Source organism: Giraffa tippelskirchi, chromosome 5 (assembly GCF_054371585.1).
Source record: "Giraffa tippelskirchi isolate mGirTip1 chromosome 5, T2T-mGirTip1v1.2.pri, whole genome shotgun sequence".
Lineage (NCBI taxonomy): Eukaryota > Metazoa > Chordata > Mammalia > Artiodactyla > Giraffidae > Giraffa > Giraffa tippelskirchi.
In genome coordinates, this window is record NC_137279.1 from 9,928,605 (window position 1) to 9,948,738 (window position 20,134).

The window sequence follows — 20,134 nt, forward strand, 5'->3', positions numbered from 1 at the left end:
AAAGAGAAGCCTGTGCACCGCAAAGAAGAGTAGCCCCTGCTTACTGCAACTGGAGAAAGTCCGAACAACCAAAAATAAAGTAAATAAATAAATAATTTTAAACAATAAAGCAGGTGGTTTGAGAAGTCTGATTTTCAGGATCTGGAGAGTCATAAAGGTGTTTTCTTCCCAGTTTAAAGGATCTAATCTTTCAGCTTTGAGCAACGTATAAAGAGAGTGGGCTATTAAGGAAAAATTAGGTATCCAGTTCCCATAATATCCAGCCAGACTCCAAAATCCTTGGTGTTGTCTTTTGGTCTGTGGCTACTGGAAATTTAAGACACTGAATCCTATTAGGGTCTAAAAGGAGTCCTTGATCTGAGATCAGGTATCCTAGGTATTTGACCTGCATTTGAACAACTTGTAATTTCTCTTTAGAAACCTAATGAACTTTAGTTGCTAATGGCTTGAGGAGACTGATGCCATTTTGCTTACTTGTTTCCTTAAAAAAGGAACAGAGAAGAAGTTTATCAACGTGTTGTAAGAGGGTAGATAAACCCTTGTGGAAAAAATGACGTCTACTAAATCGATGTTTAGGATCTCTGAAAAGTAGGAAGGGCTTTCTGTCTAGCTAGGTGTATTGTTGTTCTTCCCACATAAAAGCAAATAAAAATTGACTTTCAGAATCTACAGGGATGCTGCAAAAGGCACCACAGAGGTCTTCTATGGTGAAAAATTTACCCTCTCTACGTATTGTCATTAAAAGGGTATGAGAGTTCAGGTCAGTTCAGTCGCTCAGTCGTGTCCGACTCTTTGCGACCCCATGAATCGCAGCACATCAGGCCTCCCTGTCCATCACCAACTCCTGGAGATTACCCAAACCAGTGATGGGACCAGATGCCATGATCTTAGTTTTCTGAACATTGAGCTTTAAGCCAACTTTTTCACTCTCCTCTCTCACTTTCATCAAGAGGCTTTTTAGTTCCTCTTCACTTTCTGCCATAAGGGTGGTGTCATCTGCGTATCTGAGGTTACTGATATTTCTCCCGGCAATCTTGATTCCAGCTTGTGTTTCTTCCAGCCCAGTGTTTCTCATGATGTATTCTGCATATAAGTTAAATAAGCAGGGTGACAATATACAGCCTTGACGGACTCCTTTTCCTATTTGGAACCAGTCTGTTGTTCCATGTCCAGTTCTAACTGTTGCTTCCTGACCTGCATACAGGTTTCTCAAGAGGCAGGTCAGGTGGTCTGGTATTCCCATCTCTTTCAGAATTTTCCACAGTTTATTGTGATCCACACAGTCAAAGGCTTTGGCATAGTCAATAAAGCAGAAATAGATGTTTTTTCTGGAACTCTCTTGCTTTTTCGATGATCCAGCAGATGTTGGCAATTTGATCTCTGGTTCCTCTGCCTTTTCTAAAACCAGCTTGAACATCTGGAAGTTCACGGTTCACATATTGCAGAAGGCTGGCTTGGAGAATTTTGAGCATTACATTACTAGCATGTGAGATGAGTGCAATTGTGCGGTAGTTTGAGCATTCTTTGGCATTGCCTTTCTTTGGGATTGGAATGACCTCATTACTGGGTTTCAATTTAAACGTGCGGGTTTTCTATTTATTTTTCAGCTGCGCTACACAGCTTCCGGGATCTTAATTCTCTGCCCAGGGATGCAACCCGTGCCCCCTGCAATGGAAGTGGGGAGTCCTAACTACTGGACTGCCAGGGAATTCCATAAACGTTGAGTTTGAATTGGTTGAATGAAAGAGATTGGGGGTGGAGGCTGAAGAAGGGGGCCTCAAGGTTTGGGGGATAAAATGGGAGTTCAGCAAGGGAAGAGGAAAAGAAGAGAGATGGGAGTAGATGCAGAGGACAGACTCGAGGAGCAGGAACGGGTGACAGGATTATGTCTTTTGTAATTGAGAAATCTTTTCAGAAAGTTTAGAATTTGTATCTTGGAAGGAAGTTGTTTTGCCGTATCTCACTGTTCACTGAATCTAGAGTAGGCAAGGCACCAGCAAGGAAGCTGGAAGAAAACTCAAGGAGCTGCAGACATTTCTTCTCTTCTGACTGGTAGAGCAGCCATAGCAGCAGAACGCTGTATTCTCTCCTCTGGTGGTTGACCCAGCAGACGCAGCCATAATGCACCCTCAAGGGCTTTTCAGGTGGAGCTTTTATGAGTACACAGAACAAAAGTGGCCCCGTGGCCAAGCGGGTTCATTGTGACACGCATGCGCAGTGCTACAAACGCGCTCAGCCATTACATAATCATTATTTACCAAACGTGGGGCAAGAGCGAGAGGCTGTGGGGTGAGAGCCTGACCACCGCCATCTTGGCTAGCTTGGTCTTTCCCTACAGATTGGGATTTCCCTGATAGCTCAGTTGGTAAAGAATCCGCCTGCAATGCAAGAGACTTCGGTTCGATTCCTGGGTGGGGAAGACCCCCTGGAGAAGGGATAGGCTACCCACTGCAGTATTCTGGCCTGGAGAACTCCATGGACTGTATAGTCCACAGGGCCACAAAGAGTCAGACACGACTGAGGGACTCTCACTTCACAGAACTGATTGGGGATCAAAGAATGGCAGTTAAGGTCGCATAGATTCTGGTAGCAACCCAAACAGTGTCCTGGTGGGAAGTGAACGTCAGGAGCTTTTAAAGGCAAAGAAAAGAGGTTCGTATTACAAAGAATTTTAAGTGGAATTGGAGGCAGAAGCTAGGCTAAACAGGTTTGGGTGCAAAGGCTAACACTGGAGGGGAAAGCTCAGCTCGTGATTGTGACAGGTTTCAGGTGTTCTTGCAGAGTCCTTGGAATATTTGTGGTTTGGCCCGGTTCAAAAGGTCATAGTTCCATCTATGTGTAAGGTTCACCTTGTTAATGGCCTCCAGGCTCCATTTTAAAACACCTTGCTATGAGTGAATTCATTTTCTTTCACATGAGAAATGGAATATGTCCTGCCATATCAGTAAACAAGGATGTCACAGTCATCAGCAATTGCAGTCCTCCACAGTGAGCTAGTCATCCCCGAAGGAACTCAGGAAGGAGAGTAATACCTGCCATCTAGCAGTCATTAGACTGCAGCCATTCCCTACAGTGAGCCCTGAGGAACTCAGGATGTGAAAAACACTAGATACCGGCCCCAAATAGCTGAGGTGCATGCCAAAGGAATGGTTTCAATGAGCCCAGACTCCTGCATTCCCATACACAGAAATGCGCTAAATTCCTTAACCTGGCTTATCTGGTTTTCTTTAATTTACAAAAAAATCTGCCCTTTGTTGCAAAACATCTATAAAACCTGGCTCTCCCCCAACACACACACACCTCCATCCCCACTCTCCCCGCCTACCCACCCTCCACCGCTGCCTTCTCAGAGTCACTCTCTCAGGATCATTTAAGATGCTACCTCTAAAAATTTCCACCAAATAAAACATAACTTTCAGGTTGCGGTATTTTTTCAGTTGACACACATTTCACAAAACCTTACCAAGGTCATTCCCACTCTAAGGTTATAGGATATAGTACTAGGCATGTTGCCAACTACGTAAAATTAAACTGTTTTAGTTACATTTCAGAAGGGGGAGAGGACATGATTTATCATGTAATACAGATTAAATTTTAAAATCGAGGTTCACATGACCCCCTCCTTGGTTTTGATTAACTTGCTGGAGCTGCTCTCAGAACTCAGGTACACAGTCTACTTACTATTTACTGGTTTATTGCAAAAGAATAAGATAAAGGATACAGATGAACATAAAGGTGGAATAGACACACAGGGCAGGGTGTGTGGGGAAGGATGTGGATTTTCCATGCTTTCTCAGGAGCACCACTCTTTCACACCTTCAGGTGTTTGCCTGGTGTTAGAGAAACTCTCCTAATCCAGTACTTTTGGGATTATGTATGCAGGCTTTCTCATATAGGTATGACTGATCATTCAATTCATTTCTAGCCCTTCTCTCCTGTCTGGAGAATAGGAGGTGAGGCTGAAAAGTCCAAGCTTCTAATCATGGCTTGGTCTTTCTGGTGACCAGCCCTGCGAGGGGCCCACCAAGAGTTGCCTCATTAGAAGCGACTAGTGACATTGCTGTTACCCAGGAAATTCCAAGGGATTTATCAACTCTGTGTTAGGAACCAGGGTCAAGGACCGAATATTAAAAACAAAGATGCTCCTAGTGCTCTTACCACTTAGGAAATTATAAGAATTTTAGGAGATCTGTGTCAAGAACAGTGTGTGGGGCAGGGTGGTGACAGAGACTGATATATATTTTATGATCCCACAGCTATGAAACAGTTTCTTTGCAAGCAGTATTTTACTGTTTAAGGAAATTTGTTTTAACCAAAAGTTTCAGACTTACTAAGTTTGTAAGTAGGGTTTAAAATGCTTTGAATGATCTGTCTTGTTAGACTTTTAGCATTGGTGCATGGGTAGATGTAGCATTTGCCACTTTCATTGTGTGAATACTCCCATTATGGTCAATTTCAAGCTACCTACATGATGTCACTGAAGCTGAGGTAGAAATCTGATATTCGCAACTTCAACAAATTATGTATTGATTTAAACACAAGTAACCACATTTTGTTTTCTTGAGCACAAAATCCTCCCTCACCATTAAAAAACAAACAAAAATAAATTCAAATGAATACAGCTGGAGTAGGGGAGCAGTCAGCCAGAGATAAATGTGTGAATGGAAAACTTTAAATTTGTTTTTCTGAATCTCACCATCTTTAAAACCAACATGCCAACTAGTAATCTGATAAATTCATTCAGGTAAAGGAAATAGGAACAAGATGTAACATGGACGATTTACTGTGATTTGACATTGATTATACTTAAATCACTCAACAGGCAAATTTTAAGCAAGATAGGAAAGGCAGGACCAAATTTAGCAAATCTGTGGGAGGTTTTAGGGCAGGATGTTCTTCCCACTGCAGCACTGAATTCCTAGCACACCTACACAAAAAGGTACACGTAGTTTCCACCATCCTTCCATGCCACTACAATGATATGCATGAATTACTTGGCTGATGCTCTCAAGAGCATCAACAATGTCAAAAAGAGACCCAAATGCCAAATTCTTATCAGGCATTGCTTCAAAGTCATTGCCCGGTTTCTAACTGATGCTGAAGTATGGCTACATTGGTCAATTTGAAGTCATTGATGATCACAGAGCTGGGAAAATTGTGAGCCTTATGGGTGGTTAAACAAATGTGGCGTGATCAGTCCTAGATTTGGTGTGCAACTCAAAGATCTAGAAATATGGCAGAATAATCTGCTCTATCCTGTTTGGCTTCATTGTACACTAAGTCCCCTACATACAAACAAGTTCCACTTTGAGAGCACGTTCATAAGTCTAATTTTTTTTTATAAGCCAAACAAATTAGCCTAAGTACCCAGCTAATACAGTCAGCTATATAGTACTGTACTATAACAGATTTATAATACTTTTCATACTAATAATGCATAAAAACAAACAAAAAATAAAGAAAACATTTTTAATCTTATGGTACAGTACCTTGAAAAATACAGTAGTACAGCTGGCATTCAGGGGCTGGCACTGAGCAAGAAGAGTTACTGACTGGAGGAGGGAGTGGAGATGGGAGATTGTAAAATTGAAGGATTATCAGCAATAGGAGGTGGAGGGCAAGCTGCAATTTCATTCATGCCTGATGCTGATGGAACACCCGCTTGCCTCTTTGAAAGTTCACAGCTTGATGTTTCGTGTGTAGGGGACCTACAGTACCGATGGACTCAACTGGTATCATGGATGAAGAAGAAGAAAGGTGAAAACATACAGAAGGGAAAATCCTAGGATTCTTTTTCTAGGAATGTAGCGTATACATGCAGATAAATCACTTCAGTGGGGGTGGGGGGGTGGGGTACATTTCAATGGGGGAAAGTACATCTGGGAGGATTCTAATTTCCAGCCTTCTCCACCTCTCTATTCCCAACTTAACCTTTCCACAGAGTAGAACAGCATTGCCTTGGCTGTTCAGGGAAACAGACATGGTGATAGTGGTGCCAACTGAAAACAATGCTGCTAAAATCTACTCCCTCTCCACGACACGTGGATTTGACACCTAGTGACTCTGTTCTGGTTTGTAACATACCCTCTTAGTCTTCAGGAAGCCTTTGCTCAGGAACAGCCACACCACTCTTAATAGTATCTTGGACCTTGGCTCCTGGGTATCATTCAGATCTCACATTGCTGAACTATTATGTATTCAGATCTGTCTCAGACCTGGCATTCCACATCCATAAAGTGGCTCAATCTCCTCTTGACTCCCAACCAGGTGATAGTCTCAGTACTGTCCTCTCTGGAAGAGATGAAGGTTCGTGTCATGTTATGTATCCAAACGTGATATTGTATAAAGTATGATTCATACCTAAACTGGTTAATAAGTACCTACCACTGAAGCCTCAAGAGAGAGGAGGCAAGTGTTAAGAGATTAGAATAATAAAGAGAGATACTACTGAGTTTTCTCCTTTCTGTACTTCATTCGTTACTTTCTGGAACTTTGTTGAAAGAGCATATGAATTTTGTCAAATCCTTTCATAGGAAATATCTTACTTTTCATAAATCAAAGAAATTTAAAGTCAGAAGAAATCTTAAATCTCACATAGCTCACTTTTCCTTGGAGTTGGGAATTCTATCTACGACATACCTAGTCCAACACAGATTGCATCTAACTCTTGTCTGGATATGTCACATGTTGTCTAGATATGTCACATGTTGTCTAGATGTGTCAATTGTTGGCTCCCTCCTATGAGGTAAGTGTAATTAGTATATGCCACTGCATGCTACACTTTAGGGACATCCTCAGGTCATCTTCCAGGGAGGAGGTCTCCCACCATAAACTTGGTCTAAAGATCCTGTTATACAGAGTGAAGTAAGTCAGAAAGAGAAAACAAATATTGTATATTAACGTATATATATGGAATCTAGAAAAATGGTACTGATGAACCAGTACCAATGATACTGATGAATATTTGTAGGGCAGACATAGAGAACAGACTTGTGGACACAGCAGGGGAAGGAGAGGGTGGGACGAATTGAAAGAGTAGCACTGAAACATATGTATTACCATACGTAAAATAGCTAGCTAGTGGAAAGTTGCTGTATAACATAAGAAGCTCGAAACAGTGCTCTGTAACAACCTAGAGGGGTGAGATGGCATGCGGGGGCGGGTGGGAGGTTCAAGAGGGAGGGCACATATGTATACTTATGGCTGATTCACACTGTTGTGTGGCAGAAACCAATACAACATTGTAAAGCAATCATCCTCCAAGTACAAAAAAAATAATAATTTAAAAAGAGACTTCACCTTCTAATACAAGGGATATGGGTTTGACCCCTGATTTGGGCGCTAAGATCCCACATGCCTCATCACCAGAAAACAAAACATAAAACAGAAGTAATATTGTAACTAATTCAATAAAGACTTTTAAAATGGTCCACATTAAAAAAAAAAAAAAAAAGACAAGATGGGATCAAATCTAAGAATACGTGAGAATGAGGTATGACTTTGAGGAGATACGAGTTGATAATAATGGCTCTGGACAACATTTTACTGAGTATTACTATATATCAGGGGTCAAGACACATTGAAGTTCTTTATATTTATTAGCCATTTATTTCTCACAACAATCTTATGAAGAATATTGTCCCCACTTTCCCTGTGGAAACTGAGGCACAGAGTAACTAATCCAGTCATGCAACTAGTAAGTCAAACAGCTAAGGTTTGAGTCCAGTTCATTTGGCTCTGGAGCCTGAGCCCTTAAGTGTGTGCTCGTGTTAAGTGGCTTCCGTCGTGTCTGATTCTTTGCAATCCTATGGACTGTAGCCCACCAGGCTCCTCTGTCCATGGGATTCTCCAGGCAAGAATACTGGAGTAGGTTACCATGCCCTCCTCCAGGGAATCCTCCCGACCCAGGGATCGAACCTATGTCTCTCACGTCTCCTGTATTGGCAGCCAGGTTCTTTACCCCTAGCACCGCCTGAGAAACCTATAGTAGACTATCTCAATAACTGTAGCTAAGAATACTTGATATCATGTGCCAGGTGTTCTTTACTCACTTAATCCTCATATTAACAGTCTTATAAGGCATGTACTATTACAGATCAGCTCAGTAACTTGCCCAAGTTCACACAGTTAAGTGAGTACTGAAGTTGGAATTCAACTCCAGGTAGCCAGGTCAAGGTCTGATACTCTTCTCTACTATTCTAAATCCTCTTGCTGCTATGCTCCATGATGATGACAGGGTCAGACACAGAACTTCGTTAAGTGCAGGGAAGCAAAAGACAAGGTGGGCAAGAATAAGACAGGCTCGAGCTGGTGAAAGTGTGGAGGGCAATTTTTTATTTTGATGGCCAGGGTGCATGGCATGTAGAATCTTAGTTCCCCAGCTAGGAATCAAACCTGTGCTCCCTGCAGTGGAACCGTGGTGTCTTAACCACTGGATTGCCAGGGAATTCCACCATGGTGGGAAATTAGATACCATGCTAACTGGTGTCCACAACACTCAGAGGACTCCCAATCCCATTCCTTCTTGCAAAGGACCATAGAAAAGACAAGTTATTTTTAAACAGATGGAGCCTCAACAATCAGAGAGAAGGGCCTCCCTGCAGGGCATTCAAGAAGCTCTTCTGTGCTGAAAGGCGAGTTATCTTTCCAATCTGGCAGAAGACAATCTCCAACCTTCACTGAATAATGGGGAAATGGGACCTTCACTGGATAATAGGGAAATGGGGCCCTAATGTACTTTGCTACTTTTTGATTTCAGGAAGGGGGTGAGAAGTTTGTAGATACCTGAATGTTTACTGTGAACATGTGGATTGGAGGTACTACTGGGGCAAGTAAAGAAAGGTCCATTTAAAATTCTACCCATTTCTGGTGATCATTTTGAAATGTATTGAAATACGGAAACACTATATTGTGCACCTGGAATTAACATGTTGTAGGTCATTATACTTCAAAAAAAGAAGGATATAAAATTGAATTCTATACACTAGATTCACTTTTTGAACAGTTGGTTTTTTGTGTGTTTTTTGGTGAACTATGTAGAAGATTTCCTAGTACATGGAGGTATTTAAAAAGCCTCAGAATAATGAATAGTAAGTTGTGCTGAATATCATGCAATGCAATTAGTTCATTTCTCAGAAATCCATAAAATAGACTTCTTAACAGAATGAAGTCCTTTGGATTTAGTTATTTGTTTGTTCACTCAGGGACATCACTAAGTTATCTAAAACAATATCTTTTATTATTAATAATATTATTATATGTTACATAATTATATATTATTAAAATAATAATATTTTATTAATAATAAAAATCAATGTTTAGGAAATCATATTTGTAGAAGAAATTTGCAAGTTTTTTTTTAAAAAGGAATAGATTCACTTACACAGTAAGCAATTATTTAAAATATACAAAGCTTGTTAGTTGCAATCATTCAGTAAATATTTATTGAAAAGCTACTGCTAGGTACTGTTTCAAGTTCTCAGTATACAGCAACAGCAGCAATGCAACAAAACTTTCAGCCCTGTCTTCAAGGAACTTACATTTTAGTGGGGAAGGAGGAAATAACCAAAAAAAGAAAAGAAAAGTAAAATATAGGACATTTTAGAGTGTGCTAAGCATTAAGGAGAAAAATAAAGCAGGGGAGGCGGTTAGGGTGGAATGTGCAATTTACATAGGATGACTAAGGAAGACATTAAAATTCCTTAAGGTTTAGGACTATGTAGTTTTCACCTTCACTGAGAAGTATCTGATAATAGGTTTATACGCTAACAAAATAATGATGTTAAGAAGCAATAAAAAGAAAGTGTATCAGGTTTTAGCATTCTAGGTAGCAACACTTTTTAATATTAAATCCATTGTGAAATACCCTAGTTTCAATTTCACTTTAATAATGAATACGTGTCTAGAAAAATGGTCCATAGATAGCTAGTGGGAAGCTGCTGTATAGCACAGGGAGCTCAGCTTGGTGCTCTGTGATGACCTAGAGGGGTGAGATGGGGAGCTGCCTGGTAGGCTCAAAACAGAGGAGATATATACATATATACTGCTGCAGTCCATGGGGTCGCAAAGGGTCAGGCACAACTGAGTGACTGAACAGCAATAAATAGGTGATTCACATTGTTGTATAGCAGAAACAAACACAACATTGTAAAGCAATCATACTCCAATTAAAATACATAAATAAACAATGTGAAAGTGAAAGTCATTCAGTCGACTCTGACTCTTTCTGATCCCATGGACTGTAGCCCTCCAAGCTCCTCTGTCCATGGAATTCTCCAGGCAAGAATACTGGAGTTGATAGCCATTCCCTTCTTCAGGGGCTCTTCCTGACCCAAGGATCAACCCCAGGTCTCCCTCATTCCAGGCAGATTCTTTACCAGGGAAGCCACTTGGAGTCTTTCCTTTTTTCCTTCAAATTTAAGTTTCCCAAGAAGTAGCAGGGGTGACGTTTTCTGTTGTTCAAAAAAACTTACAAGGCCACGTGCGCTGGAGAGCAGGGAGTATGTCTGATTTTTATTTTTTCATTCCCCAGAGTCCATGATGGCGTGGGGCACATTCCTTTCAAAGTAAGTTTGGTGCCTGGAAGCCAAAGAATGAGTTCAGTTAACTACAAACTGCAAGTGTTGGTGCAAGGGAGGCCGTTAAGCAAGTGGGCCTGCTCAGACACAACACATTCCCAGGAAATCCCAATTTCACAAGGGCAGATTTCTGAAGAAATCTCTTTACTTGGAACAGAATGCTTTCTTGCGTTTTTCCAATGCCGAGATAGCACGAATTCATGAAACGTGGTCCAGTCAGCTCTACAGGCAGGATCTGACGTCGACAGACAGCTGCACTGGGCCAAGGAGGGTTCGTCCTCTGCCAGTATCGGACTTGGCTCTAGGGGAGCCCCTCTAAGCGGAGAGACTGATGACCGCCTCTTTGTCTCTGCCCTGTTTCTCCTACCCCCTCGCTCCCCTCCCAAGTTACTCGATCCAAGGGTCGCCTCTCGCCCGCCCGCCCGCCCATCCCCGAGTCTGAGGACTTCTACCCACAGCATCCTTCTAGGGAGCGATCACCCAGCGGCGCGATCTCCAGCGTGGCCTTCTTCCTCGTCGCCCGGCAAAACGTGCCCTCGCCCCGCCCCTCCGGACGCGCCCCGATTGGTTCCCGCAGGTGAGGGCGCCCTCTGATTGGCCCGCGGTCCGTCACCGCGCGGTGACGCTGCGTTCTCCGGGTAGACTCCCTGGGGAGGACGCCCGCCGGGGCTGTGCTTGAGGACCAGGACCTCGCCTGCAGACTCCGGCGGCGCGGCTTTGCGGCTCTCGGTTCGCACCCAGGCTCCCCCGGCTGGGGAGACCGTCGCAGGAGCGCCGGGCCGAGGGGTAGGGGGTTTGAGGGGGTGGGTGCAGGGAGGGCCTCGGGGCCCCGGCTGGGGGGAGGGGTGCAGGGCTGGGAGGAGAGCGGGGGCTCCCGGCGGCTCCGGGGAGCCCAGGGACATGGCGTGGCCGGACGATGAGGAGGGGACCGCGGTGGCGAACGGACACCCCCCCGCGAACGGATACCTCCTGGTCCCGGGGGACGCCCCGGCCGAAAAGGTGAGCGCGGAGACGCAGAACGGGCCCACGGCCGGCTGCCTGGCCTTGAACGGGGTCCCTCGGGACAGCTCCAAGGCCGCCGCCTCGGGAACCCCGGACGGGCCGAAGACTCCGCTGGCCCCGGAGGAGGAGACCCAGGCCCGGCTGCTACCCAAGGACTCGGGCGAGGGCACCCTGGTGCCCCGGATCGCGCTCTCCCCGAGGCGCTTTGTGGTGCTCCTGATTTTCAGCGCCTACTCCCTGGTGAACGCCTTCCAGTGGATCCAGTACAGCATCATCAGCAACGTCTTCGAGGGCTTCTACAACGTCTCCTCACTGCACATCGACTGGCTGTCCATGGTGTACATGCTGGCCTACGTGCCCCTCATCTTCCCGGCCACCTGGCTGCTGGATACCAGAGGCCTGCGGCTCACCGCCCTGCTGGGCTCCGGCCTCAACTGCCTGGGCGCCTGGATCAAGTGCGTCAGCGTGCAGCAGCATCTCTTCTGGGTCACCATGCTGGGCCAGTGCCTGTGCTCCGTGGCCCAGGTGTTCATCCTCGGCTTGCCCTCCCACATCGCTTCAGTGTGGTTTGGGCCCAAGGAGGTGTCCACAGCTTGCGCCACCGCCGTGCTAGGGAATCAGGTAAGGACTGGGTGATAGATGGAAATCGAATCCTTAAGGATCAGATAAAACGATTTAGGCCGCGGGGTCTAGGAATATGGATGAACCCTTAGGAGGCATTCTATAAAGGAAAGAGAGGAGACGAGTAGTCGTAAAATAGGAAGAAGTCTTGGATGAAAGAGGGGTTTTGGTTTATTTGTGGAAACAGAACTTTCAAAACCAGTTTAAAATAGACTACCTTGTCATCTCTGAGAATTACCTATAAAGTAATTAACGGTATATGCCCATAAATGCCTAACACTTGTGAGTGCAGAAGTGAATGAGACTGAGGTAGGCATTATTTTTGTCACCAGTGTATTCTTTGCAAAAGGAAGGTGTTGGATTCAAGGAAGTTTGTTCTTAGTTTGAGTGGTCAATGTGAACAACTTCTGTTTAATTTTATGTATTAGCAGTCAGTGGAGTGCCTGGTACATAGCAGACATTTATAAATGATTGCCAAATGTTCTAGTGATAAGGACCTCACAGCATTACTGTGTCCAGTTACCAACTTTTGATGGTGAGAAAATGCAAAACAAATCGCAGATCATGGAATCCATTGTAAAAAGGTGGCTTATTTTGCTAAGTCTCCATTAAGGTGTTTCGTAGACTTTACCAACACCATAGGTTCAAATTCCATTAGCATTCCAGTAGCATTATTAGGCAGAATATGTGTGTGTGTGTGTGTGTGTGCATGCACACACGTGTGTGTGTTATTTGCAAAATGGTCCTTTTAATGTAATTTAAATTTTGCATATGGAGTCCTATGATAGTTTATGTAAATTATATTGAGTGTTCATTTAGCTTGAGAAAAATCAAGTTAAAAAACTATAGCAAAAACATCACCTCTCTCTATTCATATATCACTACATGTAGCTATGTAACCCACCCCAATACTCTTGGCTGGAGAATTCCATGGACAAAGGAGCCTACAGTCTGTAGGGTTGCACAGAGTCAGACAGGACTGAAGTGACTAAGCAGTAGCAGTAGCAGCTATGCAACAAAAGAATGTTACTCTCTTACTTCTGATCTGATACTTGTTTCAAGATCACAGTAAAATCTATTTAAAATCCATGTAAAGAGGAACTCTACATGTGGGCCTACTGCTTTTATTTATTTCTGTTAAAAGTACAGAAGAAGGGATAGTTTGAAATTAGTTGTATATTCAAAATAATTTGTGACATATTTTAGTTGGTTGCTTCTGCATGTTTGGATAGCAACTGTTTCTTTAAAATATTTTTCATTTACAAAATCATGTTCGAGATTAATACTTCATTGAGCATGATAGAAATATCAACTCCTTACCTATGGATTATCTATTTCATGAATAGTAAATAGAAATGTTTTCTTATAGGTAGATTTCCCTCTGACACTTAGCATCACTCTGGGCCTTCCTCCTACATTCTTCCTAAGTATTCTCATCCTTTCTTGTCTCTAGTAGCTGTGCACTTGCTCACGACCCCCAGCTATGCATCTTTAGCCTGTTTATCGAGTGATCATTCATAATAATATTCAACATTATTGAGCATTCACTAAGCCTGGTACCATGCTAAGTACATTACACACACTGTTTCATTTAATTTAATTTTGTAAGATAGGAACTATTAGTCTTCTCCTTTAATGTATACAGAAGTTGAGACTTGAAGGGATAAAATTATTTTCCAAAAGCCACACACCTCATTAGTGGCAGCATTCACACTCAGGTCTGCCTGATTCCTGAATCCTATTTTTTTTCTCTCCATCTACAGTGCCAAGTCTCTAACCTGAGAGAAACCTGTTTTAAAAAAAATTTTTTTCTTTTAACTTTTTATGTGTTAGCCACATTGCACAGCTCGTGGAATCTTAGTTCCCCAACCAGAGATTGCCCCAGCGGTGAAAGCATGGAGTCATAACACTGGACTATCAGGAATTCCCAAGAGAACCTTTTTTATTTATTTATTTGGCTAATCTTAGCTCTGACATGTGAGACCTAGTTCCCTGAGCAGGGATGGAACCTGCACCCTCTGCGTTGGAAGCTTGGAATCAATCACTGGACCAGCGGGGACCTTGTAAAACATAGATCAGATCGTGTCATAGCTGTGCTTTGAACACTCCAGTGATTTCCCATAGTCGTTAAAATAAAATCTAAATTCTTTACTCGGGATCACAAAACTTGACTAATATGTTTTTGGTTGCTTAAACAACACTAAGCTTGCATTTTGCAAAAGGGCCTTTGCAAAAACATTCTTTCTGCCTGGAAGGTTCTTCCTCATAGGATTACATTGTTACAACCTTATTATCGCTCTGCTCTCAGTTTAAATTCATTTTAAATATCATTCAGTGGCGTTTCTTGAGGATCCCATTTAGAGTTGTCCAGTCGATCTATTATTACACCATTGTTCTGTAGTCCTCTGTGTAGTGCTTATCACTGTCTGATATATTTATGAAAGTGTCAGTCGCTCGGTCGTGTCCGGCTCTTTGTGACCCCAGGGACTGTAGCCCGCCAGGCTTCTCTGTCCATGGAATTCTCCAGGCGAGAATACTGAAGTGGGTTGCCATTTCCTTCTCCATGGTATCTTTCTGACCCAGGGATCAAACCCAGATCTCACACATTGCAGGCGGATTCTTTACCATCTGGGCCATAGTGATTGTTAATTATTGCTCATCTCCCATCCCCACCATTAGATTCTCAGTTTCATTAAGTAGGCACATAGTCTGAATGTACAGCATTTATTATACTGCCTGGCACATTGTAGTTTCTCCATAAGAATTTATTCAATAAATTAATGAGCTTCAGACTCATATAGATACTGGTCAGCCAGATATTTCCACTTGACTCCCACATGACCCCACCAATCAAAATTTACCTTGTCTTCTAGCTCATTGCCCTTCATTTCTACTGGCGCATCTTAGCCTTGGCCACCTGCAGCTCTCACCTAGAGCTTTGCTGATTTTCCTGTCTGCAGCTCTTGCTTTCTTCCCTCTATTCTCCACATTCATTCAGTGTGGTCTTCCTAATGTGCAGATCTGTCCTGGGCACTCCATTGCCCCCCCTGCATTGGCTTCCGTTGCCCTTAGGGGAAAAATGTCAAACTCTCTGAGGTGACAAAGTGAGACTTCCTGATCTGCCTTCTGCCAGTTGCTCAGCGTCACCTGTCTGCACAGCCCCCATTTTCCACACAGAACGACTTCCTCTGCTCTGAGGGAAACTGTGCACTACGTAGAGTTTCTCGAGGCTTCTCTGGTGGCTGAGACAGTCGAGAATTTGCTGCAGTGCAGGAGACCTGGGTTCGATCAGTTTCTCACAAGGCCATGCTCTCTTTCCTGTGTACGTGATGTCCTTGACTGGGAACATTTCTTGTTCACTTGGCTAACTCTGACTTCTTATCCAGATCTTTGCCCCTTCAGAAAAATTTCCAGAACCCCAAGTCTATATAAGATGCTCCTCCAAAGTACTCTCTTAACTAAGGTGACTGTGTATTCCAGCTGGCCTAGAATACTTCAGTTGTACACCTGTTGTCCAACACAGCTGCTCGTGGAGTCCCTTTCACTCCCACTGCTATTCTTGCTTGGATCCTCACAGTCTTGACAGCTTCGCCTTCTCGTCACAGTATTGCACTTACCACTCTCGTAATTACCCCTTTAATTGTCTCTATCCAGCTTTTTATAGGGAGAAAAGTGAAATATTTGGTAAATGTTACTATCTCTGCCTCAGCCTCCTTTTTGAAACCTGTCTTGGGCCCTTCCTTCTCACCTCCAAAGAATCGGATCTCGCTCTGTTGAAGCTCCTTTAGTATTTTGGTTTTATTTCTCTTGTTGTGGTTATCATAGTCAGCCCAATTTTATTTTACTGAGGTGAAATTCACACAAAATTAATCATTTTTAAGTGTACATCTCTGTGGCATTTAGTCCATTCACAATGTTGTACAACCATCGCCTCTGTCTAGTTCCCAAACATTTTCATCTGCCCTCAAAGAAGACCCAGTTCCACTAAGCAAGCACTCCTCATTTCCCCCCTCTCTCTAGCCCCTGGCAACCACTAATTTGCTTTTTCCCTATGGATTTCCCTAGTCTAATATTTCATATAAATAAAAGCATACAGTATGTGACCTTTTGGGTCTGATTTCTTTTCATTTAGCATGTTTTCAAAGTTCATCCATGCTACAGCATCTATTAGTATTTCATTCTCTAAATAATATTTCATTGAATGATATACCACATTTTATTTATTCATTCATTGATGGACAGTTTGGTTGTTTCCACCTTTTGGCTATTGCAAATAGGACTGCTTTTGATATTCATGTGCAATATTCAATACCTGTTTTCAGTTTGAGAGGAATTACTAGATCATATAGTACTTCTATGTTTAACTTTTAAAGGAACTGCCAAATTGTTTTCCATGGTCACCACACTGTTTACAATCTTATTAACATTGTACAAGAGTTCCAGTTGCTCCACATCATGACATTTGTTATTTTCTGTTTTTTTTTTTTTTTAATTATAGCCATTCTCAGTTCAATTCAGTCACTCAGTCGTGTCCGACTCTTTGCAACCCCATGAATCACAGCACACCAGGCCTCCCTGTCCATCACCAACTCCCAGAGTTTACCCAAACCCATGTCCATCGAGTCAGTGATGCCATCCAACCATCTCATCCTCATCTCTCCTCCTGCCTCCAATCCTTCCCAGCATCAGGGTCTTTTCCAATGGGTCAACTCTTTGCGTGAGGTGGCCAAAGTATTGGAGTTTCAGCTTCAACATCAGTCCTTCCAATGAACACCCAGGACTGATCTCCTTTAGGATGGACTGGTTGGATCTTCTTGCAGTCCAAGGGCCTCTCAAGGGTCTTCTCGAACACCACAGTTCATTCTAGTGGGTATAGTATTGATTTGCCATTCTAGTGGGTATAGTATTGATTTGCATTTCCCCAATAACTAATAATATTGAGCATTTTTTTATGTGCTTGTTGGGCATTTGTGTATCTTCTTTGGAGAAAAGTCTGTTCAGGTCCTTTGCCCATTTTTGAATTGGGACGTTTGTCTTTTGTGTGGTTGAGCTGTAAGAGTTCTCTATATGTTCTGCATAGTAGAGCCTTACCAAATATATGATTTACAAATATTTTTTCGCATTCTGTAGGTTGTCTTTTCTCAGTATTTTGTGTGTGTGTGTATTTTTATTGTCTTTTGTGATTTAAGTAGCCAAAGGGTAAGGAGTGTATCTTAAACAACTTTATGGCAGCGTCATTTGAGTGACTGGAGCTTAGTAAATGTTTATTGAATAGGGAAGACATTTGTCAGCAATTTTCCTTTAATAGTAGAATGGTAAAAACACATCAGAACATGGTTCTTTAGAGCTTATGAGAGCACCTTACACATACTAGTGAGTTTTTTTTTTAATGTTGTATTAATTACTTTTTTCTCTTATAAGAAGAATTAACAGATATGTTTATTTTACAGCTTGGAACTGCAGTTGGCTTTTTGCTGCCACCAGTTTTAGTGCCCAATACACAGAATAACACAGAACTGCTGGCTTGTAATATCAGCACCATGTTTTATGGAACATCAGCTGTCGCCACACTTTTATTTATTTTAACAGTAATTGGTAAGTGAGTTACTTTCCCTAAAGCTTAACTAGATAAGTGCATGACAAACATAGGAAAATAAAAATAACCGACCCTGAAAACTTGTACTAATAATATCTCAAGTGCTATTTGCCTATTTCATTCTCGCTGTTTACTTGCTTGATTAGATCATGAATGCTGCAACCCTAGGGATATGCTGTTGTCCATTACATCTGTCTTAATATTGTACAGGGTTGGAAGACTAATTCATCTCATTTATCTCCCTACTAATTTTTCTTTCCCGATAACTGTTGGTTTCAAGCATATCACCTGCCTCCTCTTTGCATATCCGTCTATACGTTCTGCATCTTAGACGCTAACCTCGCCAGGAACAAGTTCTTGTCATGCTTTGCAATGATGCGAATAGGCCATCGCCTTCCTTTGAATGATAAGTCCTTCCAGGGATCCCCAATTTAACAATTAACTGGATCTGACAATGTTGGCCAGAGAGTGATCCTGGGCAGCAGCAAGCCGTTCAGCAGGATTTCAAACTGTGGCAACTGTCTGCTTGTTAGGCCGCTGCACCACCCGCCCCCGAGTCCTCCCGTCCGGGCCTGGCTCTTGAAGCAGTCAGTCAGGATCAGCTGCAAGCAGCCATCATCAGTTTGGAAGACGGTTTGGGAAGGTCTGCTTTTTAAAGTTTGTTTTTCATGGGAAACAGTTTTGATTTCAGGGAAAAGAATAGGTGAGGCTTGCTTAAAGTGATACAGCTGCTAGCGTGGCTTTTGGGCACTCAGTATATCATTAAATGGATTTGAAGAAGAAAGGAACCGTAAAGTTGAAAGGCTGTCTTTCAATCATTAAAATTTATAGTTAAATTTCATTATAGCTGGAGTTTCAAATTTTACATATTAATTTTTACCCAGGGCTATAATAGTGATGAAAAATACAAGTTTTAGGATCACCAGATTAAAAAATCCTCAGTTTTCAAAGAAAATTTATGTTTTGATAGAGGTTGCCTTTAGAGATGAACTACTGGACCCAGGGAGAGGAAACTCAGCCCACATATTTAATTTCCCGTAAAATAATGAACAAAATATTCTCTTGGTAGCATTGGAAGTATTTTGACATGTCCAGGCTACCTATGGTTGGTTTTTATGTTTCAGTTAGGAAGTGGCATGTTTGCTGTGTGCTGACTACTGAAAAAGGACAAATTATGCCTTGTAGTCTTTTGGCAGTCTAACAAAATTTTAAAAGAAATCTATATTTTGTAAAAAAAATACCTCTATCTACTTTCCTGGTACCCATATTTGATTTGCTGGATGAAATATAGTTTATATGCATTTTGCATAAATGGATCTTCCATTAGCAATGGGAATTATTAAAATATAAAATCCTCTTCCCTTTGATTGCTATGTATCTTTGCATAAATTCCGGTTTTCCTTTTTTATTGTCTTCAATTGCTTATCTCTTTGGAAGAAGTGAGAGTAATAGATTGTATATAAGATATCTCTAGATATAAAATCATATAGATAACACATATGTATTTAAACATATATATATATATATATGAGATGCTACAAATGCAAGATTTTTATTTGTTAAGTGAGTGGGACAAAAAATAATAGGTGTGACCATTGGCATATCACCCCGTGTTATTTTAGAAATTAAAAGAGAGCTATTCATGTATATAATTACTTGTTTATATACTTATGGCTTATGAATAGACAGTGGAAGTGGAAATGGGAGGGAAGAATGGAAAAAAATGGAATGGAAACGTAGTAGGAAAAAAAAGCTCATTGTCAAGTTTTGTTTGGTGACTTGCAATCTTATGATACTAAACATAGTATATAAAAGCAAGATAATATACAGTTGTGTTATGCAAGTCTAGTTTAAAATTGTGACATTTAAATTTAAAATGTACCTGTTTTCCTTATAACTAAATAATTCCTGTTGAGGAAAATCTGGATTACTTTAAAAACCTACTTTCTTAAAATTCCTCAATTATTGAGGCAGTCCTACTTCCTTCTAAATTCTACCCATAAATACTTTGGAAACCCAACGAAATCTTATAAAATAATTTAGTTTTGCTGATGCTTTTCAGCAATGTGACAGATACCAAATTGGTATTGAGCATTTTTCCTAAAATACTTGAGGATTCATGCCATGTAATCCGATCATGCTCTGTAAGTGTAATCCATCTAACATTTCTAAGAATTAACCCCAACTTCCACTGAATTTCATATTAATACCCCATTTTTATTGGGAGAACACTATTATAGTCTCTAACATTTGATTTATGTGCTCTAAATATGTTTAAAAGCATACTACATGGTATACTTCATTTAATCTTCACAGCCCTATAGGGGCAGTACTGTAT

The 20,134-nt window shown here is 41.8% G+C and overlaps 2 protein-coding genes across 7 annotated transcripts in view; one reads left to right on the top strand and one right to left on the bottom strand.

Moving 5' to 3' along the window:
* Positions 1–11,092, bottom strand: part of SPATA45 (spermatogenesis associated 45) — a 33,091-nt gene extending 21,999 nt beyond the window's left edge. For both annotated transcript variants that reach the window (XR_014053530.1, XM_081489797.1), the window contains exons 1-3: positions 11,034–11,092; positions 10,473–10,578; positions 6,085–6,291 (exon numbers count right to left, since the gene is read on the bottom strand). The gene's annotated coding sequence lies outside the window, so the exon portion shown is untranslated. The remainder of the gene's footprint in view (positions 1–6,084; positions 6,292–10,472; positions 10,579–11,033) is intronic.
* FLVCR1 (FLVCR choline and heme transporter 1) overlaps positions 6,787–20,134 on the top strand; it is a 33,069-nt gene continuing 19,721 nt past the window's right edge. Inside the window, exons 1-6 of one of the 5 annotated variants that reach the window (XM_081489769.1) lie at positions 6,787–6,864; positions 8,759–8,816; positions 10,532–10,565; positions 10,965–11,154; positions 11,807–12,200; positions 17,651–17,795. In XM_081489769.1, the coding sequence (XP_081345895.1) occupies positions 11,913–12,200; positions 17,651–17,795 (433 nt within the window). In that variant the 5' untranslated portion in view covers positions 6,787–6,864; positions 8,759–8,816; positions 10,532–10,565; positions 10,965–11,154; positions 11,807–11,912. Of the gene's footprint in view, positions 6,865–8,758; positions 8,817–10,531; positions 10,566–10,964; positions 11,155–11,223; positions 12,201–17,650; positions 17,796–20,134 lie in introns of those variants that run through there. The other 4 variants (XM_081489764.1, XM_081489766.1, XM_081489767.1 and 1 more) reach the window with 4 other exon arrangements.